This window comes from Carica papaya, chromosome 3 (assembly GCF_054855325.1).
Source record: "Carica papaya isolate Zhongbai chromosome 3, ASM5485532v1, whole genome shotgun sequence".
In the NCBI taxonomy this organism is placed as follows: Eukaryota; Viridiplantae; Streptophyta; class Magnoliopsida; order Brassicales; family Caricaceae; genus Carica; species Carica papaya.
The window spans coordinates 5,818,611-5,843,573 of record NC_142311.1 but is presented as its reverse complement, the minus strand read 5'-3'; the positions used below and the strand labels follow the sequence as shown (position 1 = coordinate 5,843,573).

At 35.1% G+C, this 24,963-nt stretch overlaps 3 protein-coding genes across 5 annotated transcripts; all 3 read left to right on the top strand.

Annotated features, from left to right (window-relative positions):
- Positions 1-138: 138 nt before the first annotated feature.
- CYN (cyanase) lies at positions 139-3,927 on the top strand. The gene is made up of 4 exons (XM_022043751.2): positions 139-626; positions 715-786; positions 2,611-2,719; positions 3,686-3,927. Exons 1-4 carry the CDS (start codon positions 352-354, stop codon positions 3,722-3,724), a joined length of 495 nt encoding a protein of 164 aa, XP_021899443.1. The 5' UTR covers positions 139-351; the 3' UTR covers positions 3,725-3,927.
- Positions 3,928-4,211: 284 nt separating this feature from the next.
- On the top strand, positions 4,212-9,697 carry LOC110815855 (multiple organellar RNA editing factor 2, chloroplastic-like). 2 transcript variants are annotated; one of them, XM_088215272.1, is made up of 4 exons: positions 4,212-4,706; positions 4,898-4,995; positions 5,082-5,147; positions 8,422-9,459. In XM_088215272.1, the coding sequence occupies exons 1-4, from the start codon at positions 4,297-4,299 to the stop codon at positions 8,454-8,456; spliced, it is 609 nt and encodes a 202-aa protein (XP_088071398.1). In that variant the 5' UTR covers positions 4,212-4,296; the 3' UTR covers positions 8,457-9,459. The 2 variants fall into 2 exon arrangements, with proteins under 2 accessions (XP_088071398.1, XP_021899513.1); XM_022043821.2 differs by having other exon boundaries at positions 4,216-4,706; positions 9,367-9,697.
- Positions 9,698-11,587: 1,890 nt separating this feature from the next.
- LOC110815900 (RNA-binding (RRM/RBD/RNP motifs) family protein) lies at positions 11,588-24,511 on the top strand. 2 transcript variants are annotated; one of them, XM_022043870.2, is made up of 10 exons: positions 11,588-11,759; positions 13,432-14,825; positions 14,920-15,057; positions 20,095-20,166; positions 21,693-21,734; positions 21,914-22,003; positions 23,007-23,114; positions 23,323-23,415; positions 23,550-23,629; positions 23,714-24,511. In XM_022043870.2, exons 2-10 carry the CDS (start codon positions 13,437-13,439, stop codon positions 24,375-24,377), a joined length of 2,676 nt encoding a protein of 891 aa, XP_021899562.2. In that variant the 5' UTR covers positions 11,588-11,759; positions 13,432-13,436; the 3' UTR covers positions 24,378-24,511. The 2 variants fall into 2 exon arrangements, with proteins under 2 accessions (XP_021899562.2, XP_021899563.2); XM_022043871.2 differs by having other exon boundaries at positions 13,429-14,825.
- The last annotated feature ends 452 nt before the right edge of the window (positions 24,512-24,963 follow it).

The window sequence follows — 24,963 nt, the reverse complement described above, 5'->3', positions numbered from 1 at the left end:
AACGCAAAATCAAAGCCCAAGCCGACCCAACGTCTCCTCAAAACCGAAAACGTAACAATTGTATTTTCCTTTTTCGGTTTCTCTCCTTCAGTCCAACCCACGAACGACGGATTAGGAAACTGGATTGGTTTCCTTTTCCGAATGCTTCCCTCTCACTCTTTTATTTATTTATTTTTCGTGATTGTTAGAGAAAACAAGAGCTTATAAATTTGAATTTGTATACCAAATTTGCACGTGCGACGGTGCCGTTTTTTCCCAGTCAAAATCAAATGAAGCAAAGTATGAGATAAAAAGCGGAAAGAAAGTAGATAACCAAGAGGAGCCGGATTATTGTTGTGAACTGTGATAGCAATGGAGCAGAACAGAGACAAAGAGAACGTAACCCATCGGTTGCTGGCAGCGAAAAAGAAATCCGGCAAGTCATATAATCAGATAGCGGAAGAAACTGGCCTTACCAACGTCTACGTCGCTCAGCTCCTCCGCCGTCAGGCCCAACTAAAGCCCGAAACTGCCGCCAAGCTTCGCGCAGCCTTGCCCGATCTTCCGGAAGAGCTTCTTGACGAGATGATGATACCACCCATGAGGTCTTATAACCCCAACTTGATCCAAGAACCCACTGTTTACAGGTTTCGCTTTCTTCTTCTATATCTTCCTTTTAATGAAACAATTAAATAGGTGTGATGATTAATATCTTGTTTGTTTCTGATTTTGTAGGTTGAATGAAGCGGTTATGCATTTTGGCGAGAGCATCAAGGAAATTGTCAATGAGGAGTTTGGTGATGGCATGTAAGTTCGTTTTATGCACTTTAATTTTCGGTTTATTTCTCTTTTTATGATAAATTGATCACTGGTGACTGCGCTTTGTTCATATATCCATGCCCTTTTCAAACTCAAGGTTCAAATGTTTGCAATTGGTTGTTTGTTACTTCTTTCAGGAGATGAATACTGCCAGTTTTCATGTTTGATATAATTCTTGATTCATTGCACTTCTTCCCCTTCTAATATTGCTTCAAATACATAGAAATTTTTTTATAATTTTTATTTCCTAAATTTAGGTATGGTTATCCATGAAAATATATGCATATAAGTGTGTTCATGGAATAAAATAAGATGTTTTCATTTCCGAAATTTGTTTATGTTATTCATGAAAATATGTGTTGTATTGTGTTTGTGGAATAAAATAAAGATAATAAACATAAAGATGAGTGTGATACCCCAGTTTCACATGGAAAAAAATATACGATTGTTAAGTTTCATATAAAAGTTAGGTCAGATATTACTAATAACTTGAGTTTAACTTTTTGAGAGAGAGTGTTGTAGCTTCAAAAGATTGTTAAGTTTGTAGTATTTGGGCCTGAGGTGTTGTAAATGGTATCAGAACACATGTCTATTTGGTGAATTTGACTAGTATGATCTTTGACCTTATGGGCATTTGAGTTGTGATTTGTGATTATTTGATGTATGGAGTTTGGTGAGGACATTAAAGATTTGAGTAGCAGAGATTGTGATATTTTAGTCCCATATGAAAAAAATAGGTGATTGTTAAAGTTCATATAAGAGCTCAAATTATATACTACCATTAAATTGACTTTAAGTTTTTGAAGACTGGTGGCTTGAATTCAAAAAGTTGTTAGATTAGTGGTGTTTAGACTGGAGACACTGCAATGAAAAGAATAAAAAGTTGTGTTTAGTACTTTTTATCGAACTGTTTTTCTTTATATTTTTTTCTCTCTACCAACATATACTGTCTTGCATGCTTGCATGAATGAATAAATGTATAAACATAAATAAATTTTGAGAAATGAAAGCTAGAAAATACTTTCATGTACTAAAAGTAGCCCAGTCTTCCTCCTCTTCTCCCCCATTTACGTTCCAAAACTATTAAGAGTAGTCCTTCATTCTTTTTGTTTAGTTATTACTTTTTTATCAGTGTAGTTCTTCATTCTTAGGTTGGAAATTGTAGGTGCCGAATTACCTAAAATGGCCATTATTCTTAGGTGTAGCTTTTCTTGGATCTAAGTGAAGGCTTAACTATTCTCTAATTCTTTGCCTCTCCTGCTGTCCGAAGCCACCTATTATTGGGTGCTGGAGCTCGTATTGAGACTTCCTCACTTTTGAAAATGTGCAGTAAGATTAGCAAACAAAGTCAATTTCCACATTTCAGTTCCTCCTTGGTTTTCCCGGGAAACTTCCAAAAGTAAAGAAGTTAGGAGTTTGGTTTTTACTTTCCTAATTACAGTCTACTTTTCTTCTTCATTAGAAGTTATTAATGATACCATGGTTTTGAAAGAGAGGAAGATAACAGCAATCAAAGAAAAAACAAGTAAGTTGCTGAAATATGATCCAAAAGAATAAATATTGAATGCACTAGCAGAGTTGATGGGTGGAATTACTGGGGTTTAGGCAGCGTTCAACTAGAATATGGTTTATTCTTAAATAAATAATATTTTCATAATTGAAGCAAAAATAAATGTGAAAAATGAAGTTCTCAAACACTAGGCATTGTTAGATTAAGACATCAACCTGAAATCATTTTGACTTCAATTTTAGTATTTTTATCAGGCTTCTTTTTGATCTCTAATACATTTGTTTCTTCTGGTGTGTGTTTAGCATGTCTGCAATAGACTTCTACTGCTCTGTTGACAAAGTGAAAGGCGTGGATGGGAAAGATCGTGTGGTTGTGACATTTGATGGAAAGTATTTACCTTATTCCGAGCAGGTTAGTTGCTTTTGATGTTACAATTTCCGGGATCACTGATGACCTGTGTCAGCCCTCTCTAATTGCTTACTTCCTTTGAGTGTTGATAGAGCAGAAAAGAAGAAAAAACTTGTGTAAATATGTGTTGCTGTTGATATTGATGTTCACTTTCTTTATTGTTTTCCTGATAAGGTAGGCTAGATCTTAGATTGATGCAGCATATATCAATTCTGAAATAATACTCAATTAATGTAGTACTTGAGTTCAACCTATGTAGCATTTTGCCCTTGAAATGTATGAGTTTTCTTTTCCTAGAGTAAGAAATTCAACAGTTTCTAGAAGTTGGAGATCATGAATTTTAGTATGCTCTTTTTTTCTCCCCAACTTCAAATCCCAAGCCTGTGAGAAGGACTGGCCCTGATCCAACTGAATTCTATTTTACATCTTTCCAGCTGATTTGAAGAACTGTTTCTGCATCCTTCTTGTTTTTGTCTTTTGTACTCTGATTAGGTTTGCAGGCACAGAATCCTTAGTCAGTAGTTTTAAACTATCATCTTGATCACAGCTGAGGACAGCAAATCAGCTGATTCTTCATTGTTTTCCCTAAGCTTGGACTGGATCTGCATTGAGGAGGGTCACCAACTTAGCAGGATCCCCTAAAAACAGAGGCCGGTTTTGGCCTCAGTGGAAGGGGTGAAGACGGAATAGTTACAATGATGAATTAGAGCATACCTGGTGATAGGATTTGTCGAGTAGATTCCGTTTTAAATTCCTGAATAAATATGAAGGAGCATTTGTTTTCTTATGCATGCTAAATCATTTAAAATTCTTCTAAAACTAGAAATATGCTTTTGGAATTCCAAATGGGATCTTTTACAAAGGGAACAAACCTATATATGCTTGCTTGATTTTATCAGCCCCTTCATCTTTTCTAAAGATGAGTTGAAAAAAATACTAACTTAACATTCATTTTTTGTGTACTGACAGAAATCAGAGCATATGGTTTCAAGGCTGCACCTTCAGTAATGGAATACACAAGAGATACTGGTGCTATTGTTTGGTTCTGTATGAATAAACATTACTATTCTATAGATGTAATGTCTGTGCCTGTTGGCTGCATTGTATAAGATAAAACTTATTGTGCTTGGCCTTCGATATTGGGCAATTAGATTATGGCGTCCAAGGAATGATGATTCAGAGACCAGGAATGAAATGCATATTTGTTTGTATGGGAGCTCAAGAAATGACTAATTTTTCTTTTTTTTTTTTTAAAGTCAAGCAAGAGAAAAAGATTATACCATTTCTGAGAAAATATATTTTAAAAAATGTTTTTATCAATATAATGATAATAAAAAAGTTAGAATCTAATTATCATATAGTATACAATGGAGGTATAAATTAATTATTTATCCGAAAATAAATAAGGGCTGAATAGTAAAAAATTTCACTTCAAGGCCAACCCCCAAAAGAGCCCAAAAATATCTCCATCCTTGTGCCAGTTAAATACCCTCTGTATCCCTCAAAACCCTTTCTCCCTATCCCCCCACACCTCATCGTCACTCGTCTCTGTCTAATCTTCATTTCTCTTGTCAGTTGCCATGGCTCTAACCCTAGCTCGCTCGGTGGCAGTTCGCTACCTTTCCTTCTCTCTTCTGCCTAAACGCCTTTTCTCTACCACTGCCACTCTCACCACTCCTCCTCGCCTCCCGTCTGCTTTTCTCTGCCGCCGGTCTCTCCCCGCCTTGTCTCGCGCAGCCCCATCCCTTTTTTCTGCTACCCGTTTCACCGCAATAAGATGCCGGGTCAACCGGTCCGGAAACTCCGCATACTCGCCCTTAAACTCCGGGTCCAACTTCAGCGACCGACCACCCACTGAGATGGCCCCGCTCTTCCCGGGCTGCGATTACGAACACTGGCTCATCGTTATGGACAAGCCCGGAGGCGAGGGTGCCACCAAGCAGCAGATGATCGATTGCTACATCCAAACCCTAGCCAAAGTTGTTGGCAGGTGATTTTATTTTTTGGCCACGTATACTATTTTGTTTCCATTTTTTTGCTGTGTCTGTTGCTTCATGAGGAAATATTTGTTTGTTGTTATGTATGCATATGTTTCGGTGCTTGTATGGATATATGTATTCATACATGGAGTTGTGTGTTCTTGGATACGATACATCTGTCACATTTAATGTTATGTTTCAGTGAAGAGGAAGCAAAAAAGAAGATCTACAATGTCTCATGCGAGAGATATTTTGGATTTGGCTGTGAGATTGACGAGGAGACATCAAATAAGCTAGAAGGTCTGTATTAGTCATTGTTACAATTGTGAGATATTGGCTTTTATTTTCACATATTTTTCTTTGTCTTCATTGGCATTAAATTACAGGCTTGCCTGGCGTTCTCTTTGTGCTTCCGGATTCTTATGTTGATCCTGAATACAAAGACTATGGGGGTAAGCAAAATGACCTGCTTTCTTCACTGTCTTGCTTTTTTACTTTTGCTCCTTTCTCTTTGTTGTAGCAATTTTCTCTAACCCTTCTGATTTCTGGTGCGTTAGCATACCTTGTGGTAAAAGCTATTCAGTTTGAATTTAGGAGGTTGATGTCTTCTTTGTATGGAGTCTTTGTTTAGTGGGCAAATGTCATGTTCATTATTTCCGCCTGCATGTTAACTAAATAATTACCCTTAAAATTGTGAAAATACTCTGCTTACTTGTTATTATTATGTCTACTTAGTGGGATAGGTTGGTTGCATGAACTCATTTTGGACCTAGGTGCATCTTCTTTTATATAAAGCGATTGCATTGATGTCTCTATTACTTCTGCTGCTTCTTGTATTTTAATTGTTCATCCTTCATGTGTTCTCTTTTTCTCTTAAGTCTTTTTTCCATAAAAAAGAGGAAATAAAAAGAGTTTGGAGTAGGCTAACTCCCAAAGAAGTTTCCTCTAAGAAACCATTAAAGAAGATGCGCAGGGTAGTGCCTATTGCTCAAAAACCTAATTATTCCCTTAAACTGTCCATTTCCGAGACTTCTCCAATCTTTAAAAGGTCAATCCTACACATAGCAGAGGGTTGGGAGCAGTGTCCATTGGGTGAGACCTCATGGTCCTCAGTAGTCCATCTTGGCAAAACTAAGAAGCCTTCAGGCAATTTTTAGTTTTGAATGCTAATGGACTTATATTAAATGATAATCTTAACTTTTCTGCACCTGTTATTTGTTAAGCTGTGGCTTAGTTGAGATGAAACATTCCAATTATAAGTATCTGCCTGCCTATGGTTTGGATGCTCCATCGCTCCTTTCTTATAGGCTTTTTCAATTACATGTTATTTTGGGGGAGGAATGGAGGATGTGGTTTAGACTTGAAGGCTTTGTTGGAGCTCTTTTCATCTTCCACAAAAGTGCTGCTTAGTTTGGTTTTTTGGATCAAGATATTGCCGTGTTAGATGTGAACCAAATCACCCTAAAGCCATGTTCTCCATCAACTTGCATAGCAGTATGTCTTTCAGTATGTTATACTGGTTGTTGTCTTTTACATAGTTTAATTTTTCTTTGTTGTTTTTTGTTTCTTGACATAACAACGTTTCTTGTCAAACTTTAAACTTGGCTAAGCTGATAAATTATTAAAGGTAACACTCAAAAAAATGTCTAATGTTGGTTGACCAGTTTTGCCTCTCTTGGCTGTTCTTGTCTCCGTGGCTGTGGAAATGAAACAACACTGGTGTTGTTTTAGTCCATCTTGTCAAATCTATTAGCTTTGAATGCTAATGTACTTGAGATCAAATATTTATCTTTGACTGATCTACTTATTCTGCATTCACCCTTGTTGAAGATACTCCTTTTGGAGAAGCATCTTTATCCATTATTTTTAGCTACTTGGTTTGGAAGGTATATGGAACTGGGCTTCTTTCTGTTATGGTGTATAATGATGTGCACCGATATGGAAAAAATGTAACGCGTGTGTAACAACATGTTGATGGTGACAGTTCTGCTGTGGCTGTTTCCCATCTTTAGTCCATCTTGGCAAAGCTATTAGCCTTGGGGCAATGTCTAGCTTTGAATGCTAATGGACTTGACATCAAATATCTACCTTGATTGATCTGCTTATTTTGTTTTCAATTACTTGTCAATATCCTGATCAATTGAGAAGAAACATTAATAACCAAGACCGTTCATATGCATGGACCTCTATGTTGAAAAAATTCTTTTATTTGAAATTTTTATATTGAAATGCTACTTGAATGGGAGAAAGCTTAAATGCATTTTCATAGTTACTCAATGGGAAGGTATATGTATATGGAACTAGCTTTTCACTGTCCATTATTTTATGTGATTTAGTGCATTGAAAGCTTTGGAAAAAAGAAGTATCATATGTGAAATTATCATGTGATTTTGATGTTTGCGCTGTTTTCATTTCCTAGTCCATCTTGGCAAAGCTACTAGCCTCGAGGCGATGTCTAGCTTTGAATGCTAATGGACTTGACATCAAATATCTACCTTGATTGATCTGCTTATTTTATTTTTAATTACTCGTCAATATCCTGATCAATTGAGAAGAAACATTAATAACCAAGATCGTCTATATGCATGGGCCTCTATGTTGAGAAACTTATTTTATTTGAAATTTTCATATTGAAATGCTACTTGATTGGGAGAAAGCTTAAATGCATTCTTCATAGTTACTCAATGGGAAGATATGTGTATGGAACTAGCTTTTCACTGTCCATTATTTTTTTTTTGAGTTATTTGCATTGAAAGCTTTGGAAAAAAAAGTATCATATGTGAAATTATCATGTGATTTTGATGTTTGCGCTGTTTTCATTTCCTAGTCCATCTTGGCAAAGCTACTAGCCTCGGGGCGATGTCTAGCTTTGAATGCTAATGGACTTGACATCAAATATCTACCTTGATTGATCTGCTTATTTTATTTTTAATTACTCGTCAATATCCTGATCAATTGAGAAGAAACATTAATAACCAAGATCGTCCATATGCATGGGCCTCTATGTTGAGAAACTTATTTTATTTGAAATTTTTATATTGAAATGCTACTTGATTGGGAGAAAGCTTAAATGCATTCTTCATAGTTACTCAATGGGAAGATCTGTGTATGGAACTAGCTTTTCACTGTCCATTATTTTTTTTTTGAGTTATTTGCATTGAAAGCTTTGGAAAAAAAAGTATCATATGTGAAATTATCATGTGATTTTGATGTTTGTGCTGTTTTCATTTCCTAGTCCATCTTGGCAAAGCTACTAGCCTCGAGGCGATGTCTAGCTTTGAATGCTAATGGACTTGACATCAAATATCTACCTTGATTGATCTCCTTATTTTATTTTTAATTACTTGTCAATATCCTGATCAATTGAGAAGAAACATTAATAACCAAGATCGTCCATGTTGAGAAACTTATTTTATTTGAAACTTTTATATTGAAATGCTACTTGATTGGGAGAAAGCTTAAATGCTTTCTTCATAGTTACTCGATGGGAAGATATATGTATATGGAACTAGCTTTTCACTGTCCATTATTTTATGTGATTTAGTGCATTGGAAGCTTTGGAAAAAAAAGTATCATATGTGAAATTATCATGTGATTTTGATGTTTGCGCTGTTTTCATTTCCTAGTCCATCTTGGCAAAGCTACTAGCCTCGAGGCGATGTCTAGCTTTGAATGCTAATGGACTTAACATTGAATATCTACTTCAATTATCTGCTTATTCTGCAGTCATCATGTGTGGAGCTGTGGATCAGTTGAGCTGAAACATTAATAACATTGCCATTGATGTGAACCTGTCTGCTATGGTTGAAGATATTACTTTTGATCTGAGCTTTTGTATTAATATGTTATTTGATGATTGGGGGAACCAGGGATGTACACATTTGACATTCTGTGTTAGCCTTGAGTTGGGCTGGGTTAATCTTCCTAACCCCTGCTAAAGTCCTTTCCTTCAATTTTTTTTTTTTTTATGTTGGAGAATGTGGATGGGAAAGTTACAATTGGTTGATATGAATATAGATATTTGATCTACGAAATCGCTCGCCTATTGTTTTCCAGAAAAGATACCCATCTGTGTTATTTACTCTGTTTAGAACATACATGGAAATAGATTTTCATCTTGCCCTCGTGTCATGATGATTCAGACCACTGGCAGAATTAGGGAAGTACTTGAAACCTGGTACTGACAAAGTAACCAAGTTGATTTGTGACACCTGCTCTGAGTTGGCATGTCTAGCTTTGAATGCTAATGAACTCAAACGAATTATCTCTATATCTGTACTTGTGCCTTTTGTTGGTATGTGAGTGCAGGATCATTGGGGATGATTTATGAAATACTGCTTTTTAGGAATGAAAAAGCTTGTTCGAAAGTGTAGTGATAGGCTTGCATTAAGGATATAAATTCTTGGATTAGATTGCCAAGAAAGCATCCATAAGTTTGCATTTCAACTTTCTTATTGTATGCTGAGTTGGTTGTGTTTCCTTTTGGGTGACTGTATTGTTCTTAAAATGTATATCCTGTTATGATCTTGATTAACAACCTAACCAAAGAAGGTTGTCTTGAATTCATTTTTGTTTCTTTTCTTTTTCCTCTTTCTTACAGAAAAAAAATTTATTAAATGTATGAATTGTCATGACGGATTTCTGTGTTTGGGTACATTTATTTTGTTGCAGCCGAGTTGTTTGTTAATGGAGAGATAGTCCAAAGACCACCTGAAAGACAGAGGAGGGTGGAACCACAGCCCCAGAGAGCTGGAGATAGACCAAGATACAATGACAGAACCCGCTATGCTCGTCGCAGAGAAAACATGCGGTGAAATGGGAAAGATGGAACCTACTTGTGTAGATATTTTGTGGGAAGAAAGAGAATATGAGGTTTCCTATGAATTTCTTATTTAGGTCATGCTCCATGCTCATGCTCAATGTTCTGTGAAGTTGTTTCCGGAAGCTTTGATGACACTGTAGGCTAATTTGATTTCAACTATATATCGTGTTGTTTTTCCTATGTACTTGCTATTTTCTAGAGGGGTACCAGGACCTTATTGCATGTGAGATTCCGACATGTCAATAGGAACTGTTCATTTGCTGGTCAACTGGGAACAGCAAAAATAATGACTAGTCATTACTGGGAACAGAAAAGTAACAGCCATCTCTACTCTCTTACGGGCTGTTGTTTTTTCTTTTGAAAATTATTTAGGATCAACATTTTTAACAGGTAAATTAGGAACAACCTTAACCTTGATTAAGGATGTGCAAGAATCTAAAATGAGAGGTCCTAAAAGCATAAATCTTGGATGGAAGAGTAGACCATGTAAGGATTGGTCTAAGACTGGAATCTTTCATTCCGGTTCTGTTTTGGACTCAATGGATCTGAGGACCATACTATACCTAGTACAGTACTGTTCGGTTTTATAATACACTTAATTTGAGTGATCGATCATGTTACCCAAACATGACTCGAACAAACATAAAATTAAAAATAAAAATAAAGAAATACGAGACAGTAAGTAAACAAATTGAGTTTTAGCAAATTTAAGTCATAACTAGATTTAAATATGTCGTCCCTTTTTTAAACAATTGAAGAATCAATTCATGATTTCAACCAAGGCCATAGTAAATTTGATTACTTACAAAATCTGAAATCATTAAAAAAAAAAACATAATAGTTACTAAAAATTAAAAAAAAAACTAACAGCTTTAGAAGCAACTATATAAAATCAATCATTTAATTCATACAATTAATGAAAAAAAAAGTGAATACAATCTACTGTTTCTTTAATCCGCAGCAGTATCCTAATCTTAATTTCCATACTATTATAAATTTTATAATCATTAGATTATATTATGTAAACCAAACAGGACTTGGTTGTTTAATTTATTAATCATTTTAAAACTTCATTAAGAATGTTCGATATATTGCATCCAATTGTATAACTAGTTTAATTAATTCTAAGTTATGCAATTATAAGAATTGCAACAAGAAGTTTCAGCCTTATATATACACACTGATCCTTTGTATGTACGATACTCTTCCAAGTATAGATTGGTGGAGTTTCTTCCATGTATATTTTGTTTTATATTTTTATTGTTTAAATTTGTTTTATTAAGACTAATTAAAAAAATAATTTTTTTTCTTTCTATATTTAATGTCATATCATAGTATCTTATTTAGATATTAATTAAATAATACGATACATGTTAAATATAAATTCACATAATAGTGATAGTATACGTTAATTATCATAAATTAAATTATAATTTTTTTTTTAAAAAAAAGAACATAAAAACTAAAATTATAGAAAATAATACATAAACCAACTTCAATATTTAAAATATATTACAGGAACCAATTTAATATTTTGACCTAAGAAAAAATATAATAAAACTAATTATGTTCAAACCCAAACTTAATCCGCGAGTTACATTTCATCTTTTAATAATTCTATTGTTAAACATAAGTGAATGATTACATATACAGTTTTAACACATATAAAAGTTGATTAAAAATGTGTGTAAATTGTTACATATATAATCAGTAGCACAAAAGACAGAAAGTCAATAGAGCTAAAAAAAAAAAAAAGAGAAAAATTATTCTCTTATTAATGATCAATTGTCCATTCTTTTTTATTTTTCAAATGATATATATATTAAAAAATATATAATATATAATTAAGTAAATGAAAAAAGTAAGAAAATGTTTAATACAGTAGATAATCATAATTTAATATGTCTAATAATTTATAAATTAAGGTACTTTATCATGTTTTAAAAATAAATTGAGTTTTAGATATTACAATAAAATTTCGAGGAGTAAAATCTAATTGGGTTAAAATTTATATTATTTTTTTTTATTTTTCCCGATAAGAGCATTGGGGCAATAATATAAGTGAACAGGTAAACATCGGTAGGCCTCCTTTTCTCCTCCCACTGGGATTTTCTGCTTCTAGGTTTTCTTTGCGCGTATGTAGTATCAATGTTATGTCGTGCGGCAACTGCAGAGACTACTACGAACCCGGTTCTCTACTCTTCTCCCACTCTTCATTTCTTCAACTCCGTGTAGACAACAGGTGCGTCCTGCACCTATGATTTTCTATTTGGACAGAGTATTTTTTGTCGATTAGGGATGTTTTTAGGGTTTGTGCTTTCTGAGTTTCCATCTCGTCTTACTGGCTGTTCAGGAAACGGCAGAAAACATTTAAAAAAAAAAAATTTGGGCTACTGTGATAAAGAATGAAATATCTTATTGGTTTGGGTCTTACTCGAACTGTTCTTCTATTATTTTTATTATAATTTTCGAAAAGAAATGGTAGGAGAAACTTGTATCGAAGTCTTTGAGCAGCGGTAGCATTTTGTTTTGTTTTTATGAACCCCAACGAGTGAGAATTTTTATATATGTTTTCATTTCTTAAGTGGCCATAATATTGGTGCCATTCTTTAATTATGAAGTCATATATGCTTGCTTAATCATGTGCTTGGATCTTTTTTTTTTTTTTTTTTTTTTTTTTTTCTGTTGCGAGGTTAATTTGGTTGATTCTAGATATTTAATGGTTCTTGGCCTTTGTGCGTTTCAGTAACAAGTTTTAGCTCACCCGAGGTTTTTTTAGAAATTTCTTCTGTTAACATTTCCATGAGACTTTCAGGAGAATTCCTTATATTTCAACTTATGCAATTCATTAAAATGTTTGGTCAAGCTTTTATTGTTTCTCTGTGCATTAATACTTGCTAGTGGCATTACCATTGATACTATGTACAAGCATTTGAGTGTAGCCTGTATAATAGGCTTTCATTCATCTTCTTTCTTTAGGATGGACGATACCTTCTTATATACTATGCATTGTGGTTTCCTTCTTGGAGAACTTTGTGCTAAGACATTTTTATGTAAGTCATTACAATTGGATGGTAACGTTAACTTGAGAGTGCCATACTGTTCTTTTTCTTCTAATCTTTTGGGGGATGAAAGAATTCCAGATAGCTATGCTTTTCTGAATATTATGAATGTGATAAGGGTTGGATTCTAGATAGTAGGTGAGCCTTCAGTACTCTAATTTGGGGATTGGAGTTCTAATTCTAAGTTTCCGTGTAAACCTTATGAGAAGCTAGCAGAATTTGGTTCACTAGAATTTGCAGATCTTGAAGTTATTTAGAAATCCTGATAGAACTGAACGAGTTACCTTTCTCTCTGTATTAATGTTCTTGGAGTGTTGGTTTAACCTTCCTGCCTATGTTTTTTTGGTGAATATTCTTTTTTACCAGAGGGCATGAGGAAGTTTACATTAGTATAGTTTTTCAAAGAAATTGTCTATAAAATAATACGATTTGCGAATTACTTGAGCATTGTTTTTTGAATATCTGCAAAGCAGTTCTTTTTTTGGTTATTTTTTCTGGCATTTCAAGATTTTCATCCTTTTTTTTTTCTAATTGTTTTATGTTTAATCTTATTTCAATAGTATGCAGCTTTACTTTTCAATTATAGTATAAACTTTCAATTATAGTATGCAGCTTTACTTTTAACCATCTGCGATTTGCTCGAAACATATGGGTCCATGCTTAATGCTTGGTTGATATAACAATTGAGTGCATGTTCTCTCCTTGGTTTAGTGATAACATAGACTTGACCTGACTTACCGCCAGGTTTTTAGATATGGATCATTTGATTGATATCCTGGAGTAAACTCACCTGGCTGCTTGTTTTCTACAATCTATCTCAATCCATTTGTTTACTTTGTTACTTCATAGCAGGTAGAATGAGCAGATCCAGTAGACATAAAGAGAAGCATGGTAAAAATAGTGAACCTTATCAAGATAATAACCATGAAGGAACTGCTGCTCGGACAAGGCCTTTCAGCTTCGATGAAATTATGCTCAGGAGGAAGAACAAAAAATTGTCTGAAATTGTCAAAGAGGGAGCTGCAGAAGCAGAGAAAGCATTGGGTGAAATCATGGTTGCAAGTGTTTCTGATCGTTATGAATCTGAAAGGGATTTCAAACATCATAAGGAATCTTCCTGTGTTGTTGAAAAACTCTCATCAAATAAATTTGCAAAATTAACTTCAAAAAACAAAGAAAACGATATTTCCAGGAGTGAGGAAAAAGTAGTTAAACATAAAAATGTTGCGAGTCCTGTGACAGAAAGGAAAGTGAAGGCTGAAATGAAGAAAGATGCGAGCATTAAGGCTAAACATATTACCAATATTAGTAGTAGAAAAAAAAATAGTGAGCGGTCAAATGATAGATTTGATAATGAAACTGAAGGGAAGAAAATAAGAGACTTAATTGGTAAGAGTAGCCAGGCAGAGCTAAGTAGTGGAAAGTTTGAAAGAGAGAGCAAGAGAAAATACCAAAATGGAGATGATAAGAAAAATAAGGATAGGAAAGCTTCCAAGAGAAGTGAGCTAAGAAATGATTCTGATATTCAGGAGATAAAAGAGCATAAGGAATCATCTAAATTTCATCAGGAGGATAAGAAGGTGAAAAGGAGACGATCTAGAAGTCGAGATTGTGAGGACAGAAGTAGAAGATCTGTTTCTCTCTCACCTAGGGCACGCAAATATACAACTTATCACGGGCGAGAGCATGGGAAACCCTCTTCACATGGTGTTAAAGCTAGGTCTGGAAGACATCATTATGATGTTGACAGGGATAGAATTTCAAGTAATGGCACAGATAACCACTATAGGCGGTATAGTGGGTCCACGAGTGGCCTTGGTGGATACTCTCCAAGGAAACGAAAAGCTCCGGCTGTTACTAAGACCCCATCTCCTACCAATATGTCACCAGGGAAGAAAAATGCCAAGTGGGATCTTGCACCTGCAGGAACAGGTGGCATTTCTTCTATGTCAGTTGCTTCTAATTTTCAGTCAGTGGCCCAAATTATAGTCTCAAGTGTACACGAAGTGGCTGCAAGTACAGTGAAAACTCCTACTGGTGCTTCTTACAATGCTATATCAGCAAGACAGAGTACTTCTGTTGACTCAGTTCAACTAACACAAGCAACTCGACCAATGAGAAGGATTTATGTAGAAAATGTGCCAGTTTCAGTCTCTGAAAGAGATATGATTGAATGCTTCAACAGCTTTTTACTTTCTTCAGGTTTTAATCATATCCGAGGAACTGAACCATGTATCAGCTGTATTGTAAGTCTCTGGTGTGTCATTGTGTCATATTTGTTGTTTTGTTATATGTGTGAGAGATTGGTGCTCTTGTGGTCTTACGATATGTTAACTGCAGATACACAAAGAAAAGGGGCACGCGTTTGTGGAATTTCTTACACCTGAGGATGCTTCAGCAGCTCTTTCATTTGATGGCTGTGCCTTTGGTGGTTCCATCCTGAAGATCAGACGGCCCAAGGACTTTGTTGAAGTGATAGTAAGAATGAAGTTCTTGTTTATCCCTATCTATCTTTTGAGGCCTTAAGTCTGGCATCACTTGTTAGTGTTTATTTTTCCCCCCTTTTTGCCCTCCTTGATGATACATAAAATGTTTGTGTTTACTTTGATGAAATATTTATAAATATTTGTTGGCCGTGCCGGATGATTGTATGTGTATTTATTTCCATCAAACATCAGAATTTCTTCATTTAGAAAGAAAAGGCATTCTGATTCTTCGTTAATTCATAGGTTAGATGTCATTATTACATGTACCTATGCTTTTTCTCAACAATCATTGACTTCGTGATGTTAATACCAAATTTCAACCATATATATTAAGATTTCACTATTTTCTTTTCAAAAAGAAGATGACTACACTAACTAGGTGCCATGGGGATACCACCCATGTACAAAATCTCACTAGTTTTTTAGTTTGCACAAAGCAAGTTAAAGTTTTACTAGCTTAGATCTCTCACTCAAATGAGCTGCATAATGTTTTCTTATGATCAATGATAATCGAATAAGACTTTGGAAAGCGCATGGTAGTTCTTAGTCTTAATGATCACAGGCATGTAATGGATTTTAGTGTTGGAAACCACGGTAGACGAAGACTGTACTGTTTCAGGTATGAGTTGATAAGCCCCATAGATGGATTAATTTTGAGGCTTAGCTCATATGGATTGGTCCTGCAGTGGCAGTTGAATAGACAGTAGGTTTCTTGTGTAAAAATGAAGGAATTTGGTTAATCTCCAACATATAGTACGTTGGTTTCCCTTCAAGATAATTTGAGGATTAGTAGCCTTTGGTGGAGTAGAAGATCAAATCCCCATTTGTAGAGCTCGATTTTGGTGGATTAGATCTGGGTGACACCTTGTTTCCACTTTCTGATGTGGGTTGGAAGTATTGGTTGTAGCTGAGAGCTCAACTACTTGTTATTGGTAATAAAAGCTTTACCAAAAAGCTGTTTGGTTTCCATTCTCAGTTTTGAAGTGTTTGGCAGATAGAAAGTTAATCTTTTTTGATAGAAGGTTGTTCACAAGGTTGGGGAGAGGGCAGGTGGGGTGCATCTCATATTAAAAAACTACATGCTTCGTGTAAGATTTATCAAAATATCTCTTAGGAATTGAAGCATTCTTTGATTGGACAGAAGGACCTGAAAACAAATGTCTAGAGAATGAATCCAGCAGTCTTTGACCTATGGTGACAGATTTCTTCCCCTCAATCTTTGTTGTTTCTCTCAATCTAAGAGTTCCAAAATGTATTGGATGGGGCTAGAGCATCTGATATCCAGCATACCCAGCGTAGCCATTTCCTCCTGGAGCTTGCCTTCCCCTTGCATGTCCTGAATTAATTTAAGACAGAGCCTGCCATCACCGACTTTTTCCCCACTATCAAACCTCAAAGGGATATCTCAAAGCTGCCTTGTTCATTTGCTCCATAGTAGTAAGTGCCTTATAGACTTAACTTCTATTGTACATGGGAAACTTCTGTTAACTGGGATTTGAATATCTATTATGAGGACTCTCTTACGATATTTCCCAATTAGAGAGAAAACTTTTGTTGGCTTGGACTTCTAAAGATTCTAAGGGAAAAAAATCCATTCTGGTTGACCACAGCCCTGTTACTTGTCATAAGTGCTGTGAGTTGCCATTGCTTATCTCTCTTGTTGAGGATCCAACAACCTTTATAAAGCTGGGTGAATAACCTTTATAAAGCTTCTCTAGAGATGAGGCTAGAATCTGTTCGTTCATTAGAGGGATATCTTAAAGCAGCTGATTGTTGATATCCGATAGCATTCTTCCATCCAAGCCTCCTTTACCCTTGTCGCATTGAAGAGGTATGAGAAGTGAATTTTAAGGGAGGGAAGCCTCACACCATCTACATTGCAAAATTGTACGCAGTTTCCCTTCCCCACTTTAGATTTCACATGTGCAGAACATCTCCCCAGCATGCTTAATGAATAAGCTTCTGTAGTACCATCTGATTGCCTGCCCCTATGACCAATTAGACAAATATTTGCATGATTGTTGTGAACCCAAATTTAACATAGTAACATAGTGGTGTAAATTTTTCATCCATAATAGTATTATCTTCTATGAGATCCAGACAACTTGCCTTAATTTTACTGATTTATTTGAGAATGGTGACTAGAAACTTACCTATATAGTATATGGTAATAATGGCCCTTCATCCATAATGGAATTATCTTCTATGAGATCCGGACAACTTGCCTTAATTTTACTGATTTATTTGAGAATGGTGACTAGAAACTTACCTATATAGTACATGGTAATAATGGCCCTCTTTCCATGTTGGTTTTACTCATATGAGCTTTAATTGGATCTAGCCCAGTGATAGATTAGTGGTTTATAAATGCCTAAGAAGCTACTTTTTGGGGATGATGCCAATTATGCAAATAGATAGTCTGGCCCTGGAATTATATTTTGTACTTATATTTTTCTTATTTTTTGTTCTTCAATGATTGACTTGATTTATAAGTACAAAGTGGCCCTGGCTTGTGTATGGGTATGCAGCTCTGATTTCTTAGTACATATAATATCTAAGTGTTGTCATTAAAAGTTTATAAGTCTTGGTCCTAGAGGATGTTATTCAACTCCTAAGTATGCAGCTCCGATTTCTTAGTACATGTAATACCTAAGTGTTGTCATTAAAAGTTTATAAGTCTTGATCCTAGAGGATGTTATTCAACTCCAGGCTGGGGTTGGTGGCTGGGTATGGCTTGTTTGCATGGATGTTTGGGCCCACAACTTTTTTGGTGTTTCAGGCTTCCTATAACAACTTTTTAGCAAGTTAATGAATTCTTTTCTTTTGGAAGCTGAGAAAGATATTGCAGCTAATAGTAATGCGAATTTGGAATAAATGATAATGTTTGTGCTTTCGTTTTTTCTTCACTCTATTGTCTAGGTTCTAAGTAAGTTTAGTTTTTTTTTTTTCTTTCTTTTTTTTTCGTGTAAAAATTCTAACTAATTAGTTATGTTCATGGGAGGAGACCTCTCAGTGCTAATTTATGTTTTTATCATTTTGTAGTTCTGAGACAGTTAAGCTTTCTTGTGACTTATATATAGAATTATTTGGGTTATTTATGTTGAAAGTCAACTTCTGCTGCTGATTGAAAGGCCAAAAAGCTAAGATTCTCTCATGAGGGTTTCTATATCCTTGCTATAAACTTAAGGTGGTCCAGCTTTGGGACTTTGTTTGATTGTACCTTTTGTTTTGAAAAGGTTCTTTGTTTTTTTCTTGCAATATAGAAACAGATTCGACTTCTTTTATCAGATATAACTCCAGGAACTGCAGCTGTAGCTTTATAAACTTCTATTACACGTCTGAGATTTTTGTTCTGACTGTCATGTTGGAATCTCTTAAATAGGGTGTTTATGTTGGGTGTGTCGTAATTCACATTCAGGATGGTGATGAAGCTGTCTCCTAAATAAGAAGATTTACAGGTGTAGTGACAAGTTTGTTGTGCTTGCAGCTTCTTTTTCTGGCACTGGTTTTGGGTTTTTGATCTAGGCTCTTAAAAACAGTTCTTCTATAGTAGCATGCAGACCAATTTTCCCTGATGTTTAACTTCGTAAATGATACGAAATGCTGTCACATTAGGTTTAGTGTCAGTTCAGTTGGTGTCTTCTGCTTAATGAATATGCACATGGCTGTGCTCTGAAGATAATTATTAACTACCCTTCTGAGCTCATAAGAAATCATTATTTTCTTAGATATAGTTTTGTATAATTGTTATTTCAAAACGAAGATTATTCTTTGGCAACATACTTTTTTTGAAGAAATTTGGGGTACGTATTAAACTAGGATGAGTTGAAGTGTTTAGTTGAACAATTTATGTTGGCTGTCTTTTCTGTTGTGGAACTATGGTCTAGGATGTTTTTCCTTCCTTTCTCAAGAAAAAATTAAAGTAAAAGATAGTGATCTTTCAGTACAAACTAAATCATTACCCTATAAGGTGGAGTTTTGAATCTGTTGATAGCTGTTGAAGAAATCATGTTGTTTGTATTTTCTCATTGTAACATGAACTGATGCTACCTCAGATTTGTTTCAACAACCTTTTGTAATTTAATTTTGGTTGCCTAACTTTATTCATGTGTATGACCTATTCAAAGCAACACTGGAGGAGAAATTTGTCAAACAATACAGGGTACTTTGCTCAAACCATAAATGTTCTCTTCCTATCTTTCAAAGACATCACTTGTGCTAAAAGTACATTGGATTATAATTGTTAGTCACTTGCATTTAACAAATACATGCACTATGCATGTTTGTTGGAGATATTCATGTAGCTTGAAGCTGGATATTGTTTGTAGAACATGTTTGCTAGGGAGTGAGTTTTGACACTGTTAGACATATTAGACCACTAACATGGTAATTGTAGAACATGCTTATCTGTTGTCTGCTTCTAAGTGGTTGAGGACATTTCTCTCTGGGCTTTTGAGTTGCACTAATTCACTGTATTCTAAGTGGCATGCTGCATGCCTAATAGACACGAAGGCATATGAATGAAATTGTGATTTATCTAAAAAAAATGAATGAGACTATGCAACCCTCTCCCAGGCTTCAAATTACCTAGTTTTTAGTATTACCTGCTATTCACAGTTCAGTTAAATGAATAAGGTTGACGATGCATTAATTTTCCATGTTTGGGGAAAACATGTTGATATGAACAGTACTGTTATTGTTCCTCCTTTATAATAAATTTCATCATTTGAAGGGGTCATGTCCCTTTATCTTGAAACTTGCACTTACATATCTATGTAAAATATGCTCTAGGTTTTATGTTCTTTACTTTCTATATATGAGGGTGCTGTTTTCCTCCTATTATCTGTTTCTCAATTTGGTTTCCCAATTTCTGCACGATGTTATTTATTCTGTTTAGTTCATCAGTCTTAGCAGCCCATATTTTGTTTCAACTAGTACTGTACTTTCTGCTGCTGCTTTGCAGTTTCTGAGGTACATTGTGGTTACTATCCATGGAACAGGTTTTCAGACAGTTGCTATTTTCATGCAGACTGGTGAACTGGAGAAATCAGTAGCTTCTGTCAATGCAGTTAGTGATGATGTGAAGGATTCACCTAACAAGGTATGCACGGGAAGAAGTATGCTTTGTCTTTTCTTAATAAAAATGGCAAGAAGCATATATTACAGTATAAAGTAAGTGTAGTTAGCCCTTGATTACGATAATTGGCTTACCCTGTATATGATTAATTGACTAAAATTCTTATATCTAAAGTTTTTTTTTTTAAATAAAAAGTGTATAAATATATTAACATGGTACCAAACAACCGGGAGAAATATATTAACATGGTACCAAACAATCAGGAGTATCGCCCCTATACAGAAAGTTTTACAATGTAGTTAGTGAGTCAATGACATACCCAAAATCCACATCACTAATCATGTTATGGCCTAACAATAAAAACTCAAAATAATGCATACACCTCTTTCAATCTATACAAATCAGTTGGTTTACCCTCAAAAGCTTTAGAATTTATTTCCTTCCATCGAATCAAAGACAGAGATAATGGAATGATATATTTCAAGTTTTTATCTAATTGTATCTCTTCCCAAGCCCACAATTCCTCCCTAATAGATCCAGCCATCACCCAACTAACGCCAATCATACTATAAATAGCACTCCACAACCCAAAAGCCAGCGGACACCACAATAAAATATGCCTGCAACTTTCCGCATCAGCCATACACAAATAACATCGGTTGGGAATGACCAGCCCCCTTGCAATTAAATTGTCAATTGTCAAAATGTATTCTCTACTTGTTTCCCATGCAAAAATGACAATTTGATTCCTCTCAAGCACGATTGTGGCCAACAACCCCTCTGTTTTTTCAATAAGCTGTTGTAAGAACCTTCATATTACTCTCGGATGCAGCTTTAATGTCAAAAAGACATAAATGCTTGATCTAGTTGTCCAATGCATTTGATGAAAGCTCTTGCGGAGTGTTCCTGTTCCTGTGAGATGGTTGTTCTATGTGTTGGCTAAGTCCTGTGGACGGGTATATGCATTCTTTTTAGCTCATAGAGAGGGTGCTTGAGATTGTTTATTTTGTACTTACAAATAACTTGAAGCACCTTGCTCCAATATTCGCTTTTGGTAGCATAAAAAGTAACGACTTTAGGAAGATGGAAAATAAGTAACCGACCCTAATGTTTTAGGCTTTGATTTTTTTTTTTTTTTTGTGTAACTAATTTACTTAAATGCTTTCTTGATATCTTCTTAAAATTAACAATATATCCATAAAATAATGTAAGTAATAAAATATTTGTAATAAATATATATTTTCTTATTAAATTCTTTATAAGAAAATAACTATTTATTTTTTGCAGTGAACACTTTCCAAATGCTTAACTATTTATTTTTCAAATAAGAATTTACAGTAACTTAAAATAACTTACTGCTTTAACTACATTTCTTTTAGTAATCTAAAGACCCTCTGAATTTCCTTAAGATGAGTACATCTTCTTGTCCTGTCTCTGCAGAACCTCGCTTTCTGTTTACGCATACAGATTTGGTTTTCTGGTTCATCTGTGCTACAGATGTGGTTTATTCTACTTTATTTGTCATTTTTATTTCCATTTTTCTGGTACAGATATTTGTTGGTGGAATTTCGAAGGCTTTGTCATCTGAAATGGTAATTTCTGAAAAGTGTGCGACTGACCTCTGCGGTTCATAGATTATTCTTCCTGGCTGCTCTCTCTCTCTCTCTCTCTCTCTCTCTCTCTCTCTCGCTCTCTCTCCGCCTCCTCTTGTACTTCGTTTGTCAACTTCCAAGTTGGTAAGTGACTGTAATTTTCATGCCATGTTTTCCAGTTTATGGAGATTGCAAGTGCATACGGACCTTTAAAGGCATACCACTTTCTTATCAATGAGGATCTTAATGAGCCTTGTGCTTTCTTGGAGGTAATAGAGGATGCCTGTACTTCAGTAGGTCAATACTTTTTTTTTTCTCAAGGAAAGGGTTTAGTATGCTAAATTTAGAAGTATAGCAATCCATAAAATTCTTTATTATTTTATTATCTGTGTGCTGTTTTCAAATTCTTTTAATATATCTGCTTAAATTTTTTTTCCTATAAAAGAAATTTGCTTGTGTTTTGAAATGAATGATAGGTGAGTGCAATGCAGGTCATTTTGTGAGTCCCTTTAATTTCTTCCCTTCCATGCAATCATTCTATTTTATTTGCCAAGGGCTTACATAGCTTGGTATGACCAGCTACATTGAGGTGTATAATAACAACTTGGACTATTACATGGTTTGAAAGCTAACTGATACATATTCTTCTTCAATTTTCCTTTAAATGAGCAGATTGGCATGCATAACCAGCTAACTGATAACTATGAACCTAGATATAACCTGATCGCAGTGTGTCCTGTTAGTACCTGAGTAAGTGCCCAGGGTTGATAAGGTTTCTTGGATCTCATTTTTTGGACTTGAAGCTCCTGCCTTTAGTAATACATTCTGTTATTTTTCTCCCGTTATCAATTTGTTTTAATAAACTCAAAAACTAGCTAATCAGTCAAAGAATGAAGAATGTGTCAATAAAAAGCTTTTACCCTGCCAAGTGAGTGGTACTTCTATATTATGGTGAGCATGGTGCTCTTGCACAACCTTGCTTTCAAGTATTAATTCTCGTCAGTCTAAGTGGAGACAATACTAAACTTGTATATGAAACAGTTGAATTTATCAGACAATTCTGAGGCTTGTCAACTTCCTATTCACCAGCACTGAGTAAGCTCGGTCACTGGTTTATTAGCTGTAACAACAGTCAGTCTACAGACTTGTTAGTTTTATTGGTTCATAGTGTTTGTGTTATTATTGAGAGAAGCATGCCTGAAGCTTTGACATGCTATGTTTTATATGTTATGACCTTCAGTATATGCTGACTTGTTTTTTGATATGCATCAGTATGTAGATCCGTCGGTTACCACGAAAGTTTATGCTGCCCTGAATGGTATGAAGTTGGGGGGACAAGTAATAACTGCTGTTCAAGCCTTCCCAGATATATTATCCCTGGTAGTTTACCTTTTTATTTTGGTGCTCTATCTTGTGCTGTTAACTTTCTCAGTATGGTGCATGAAAACATTTTCCACTTTTTATTTTTCTTTTTAAAAAGTATTTAGTGTTTTCTAGAAACTTTTCTATTAATGTTTAAAATCATACGCACGCATGCTAAAGTACATGCATATATTTGGTGCTGACTTGAAGAAACTACATATGCTAGGGTAATACTGTAAACCCGCCGTTCTATGGAATCCCTGAACATGCGAAGCCTCTACTCCAAAAACCCACGCAAGTTCTAAAGCTTAAAAATGTGGTAAGTTTTTGTATGATTGCTATTCTGTTATATTGTCTCTCATTTCTTCCTGATCTGCTTGGTAAGGTGCCCTTGACTCGGTTTTATAGTAATTAGAAGTGTTTTTTATCGTTCTCTGTTTTCGTGTATGATAGTTCAATCTAGAAGTCCTCTCATTTTTGTCTGAAGCCGAAGTGGAAGAAATATTGGAAGATGTAAGGTTAGAGTGTGCCAGGTACTAAGGATAAACATTCTCCAATTTATCCCTGCTGTTTGAAGTTACTGGATATAAAAAATTTGATATTAAAAAATCCTGCAGGTTTGGCACTGTTAAATCTGTTAACATGATGGAGTTTGGGGCCAATCTTATCACTGGGGAAGAAATCAGTAATTTGGACAATGTGATGGGAGGTGGAGCTGAGGAAGTGAATGCAGAAATGGACGAGTTGGAAGTCGTTAATCATGCATCAGGAGTTGCTGAAGTAGAAAATAGTATCAATGGTGGGAAAGCTGAGGAAGTTGATAAAATTGAAGGTGGTAAAATTAGGGACGTTAAACCTGTGATGGACTGTATGGAAGATGAGCTATCCGAGCAGAGCAATAACGTGGGCGTGGAGGACTTAATCCTTGAAACCATATCCGAAGAAAATTGCAAAATACTTGCCAGCCAGGGACCCTTAAACGGCAAGACAGACGATCATGACGAGAAGAAGGTTTGTGACATTGTTGAAAGAGAGAATGTTGGCATGGGAAACGTAAGTATTGAAACTGATGGTGGTGAGCGGACACAGGAAGAGCCGGTTGAGGAGCACGAGTGGAATGTCGAATACAAATCGGAAGCAGGGTGTGTTTTTGTGGAGTATGGAAGAACAGAATCGGCATGCATGGCTGCACATTGTCTACATGGACGATTATTTGCTAACCAGGTTGTGAGTGTGGAATATGTTCCTCTGGATGATTACCATGCAAGATTTCTGAAATAAATATAAAATATTCTGTAGTGCCATGGTTCCATGTGACAAACTCATTGATATAAGGCATGTTGCCGTGTAATGACCATCACCATTCTAACAGCGTTATGTTGATATGGTCTAATATCAATCACCTTTTGCCCTTATTATCTTCATTCATTCTTTTTTTTTTAATTATTAGTACAGAAACTGGGGATTGAGTGCCAGACCACCCTCTCATCCGGGGGTGGTTAACATTTGGTTGGTTTGGTTTTGAAAATTTTAAAAGTAAAAAAAAGTTGAATGAACCTTCAAATTTGAAAACTAAACAAATCTGTTTAATTGTTGTAGTCCTTCTTGCTTGCTTGGATTTGAACTAAATAATTAGTGAAAGACGAAAATGAATGAATTAAAATTGTTTTAACTCAACTGATGAAAATTGAAAAAAGCAAATTAATTAGTTAAACCTGGTGAAGGACCAAAATCGATACCAAATTTAATATATGATTACAAATATTCATGTATTATATATGAGGATACTCTGGAACTGAGATATTACAGACTAATATATTATATATATATATATATACATACATTGGTGTATTATATGTAAATTAAT

What these genes read in the sequence shown, in the direction of transcription:
- LOC110815900 (XM_022043870.2), top strand. Translation starts at nt 13,437, where the DNA reads ATGAGCAGATCCAGTAGACATAAAGAGAAGCATGGTAAAAATAGTGAA. An exon ending in TGAAGGATTCACCTAACAAG is followed by an intron (nt 20,167 to 21,692) that starts GTATGCACGGGA and finishes TTTCTGGTACAG; the next exon opens with ATATTTGTTGGTGGAATTTC. An exon ending in TTCTAAAGCTTAAAAATGTG is followed by an intron (nt 23,416 to 23,549) that starts GTAAGTTTTTGT and finishes CGTGTATGATAG; the next exon opens with TTCAATCTAGAAGTCCTCTC.
- LOC110815855 (XM_022043821.2), top strand. Translation starts at nt 4,297, where the DNA reads ATGGCTCTAACCCTAGCTCGCTCGGTGGCAGTTCGCTACCTTTCCTTC. An exon ending in CTAGCCAAAGTTGTTGGCAG is followed by an intron (nt 4,707 to 4,897) that starts GTGATTTTATTT and finishes GTTATGTTTCAG; the next exon opens with TGAAGAGGAAGCAAAAAAGA. An exon ending in GACATCAAATAAGCTAGAAG is followed by an intron (nt 4,996 to 5,081) that starts GTCTGTATTAGT and finishes ATTAAATTACAG; the next exon opens with GCTTGCCTGGCGTTCTCTTT.
- CYN (XM_022043751.2), top strand. Translation starts at nt 352, where the DNA reads ATGGAGCAGAACAGAGACAAAGAGAACGTAACCCATCGGTTGCTGGCA. An exon ending in GAGGAGTTTGGTGATGGCAT is followed by an intron (nt 787 to 2,610) that starts GTAAGTTCGTTT and finishes GTGTGTGTTTAG; the next exon opens with CATGTCTGCAATAGACTTCT. An exon ending in ATTTACCTTATTCCGAGCAG is followed by an intron (nt 2,720 to 3,685) that starts GTTAGTTGCTTT and finishes GTGTACTGACAG; the next exon opens with AAATCAGAGCATATGGTTTC.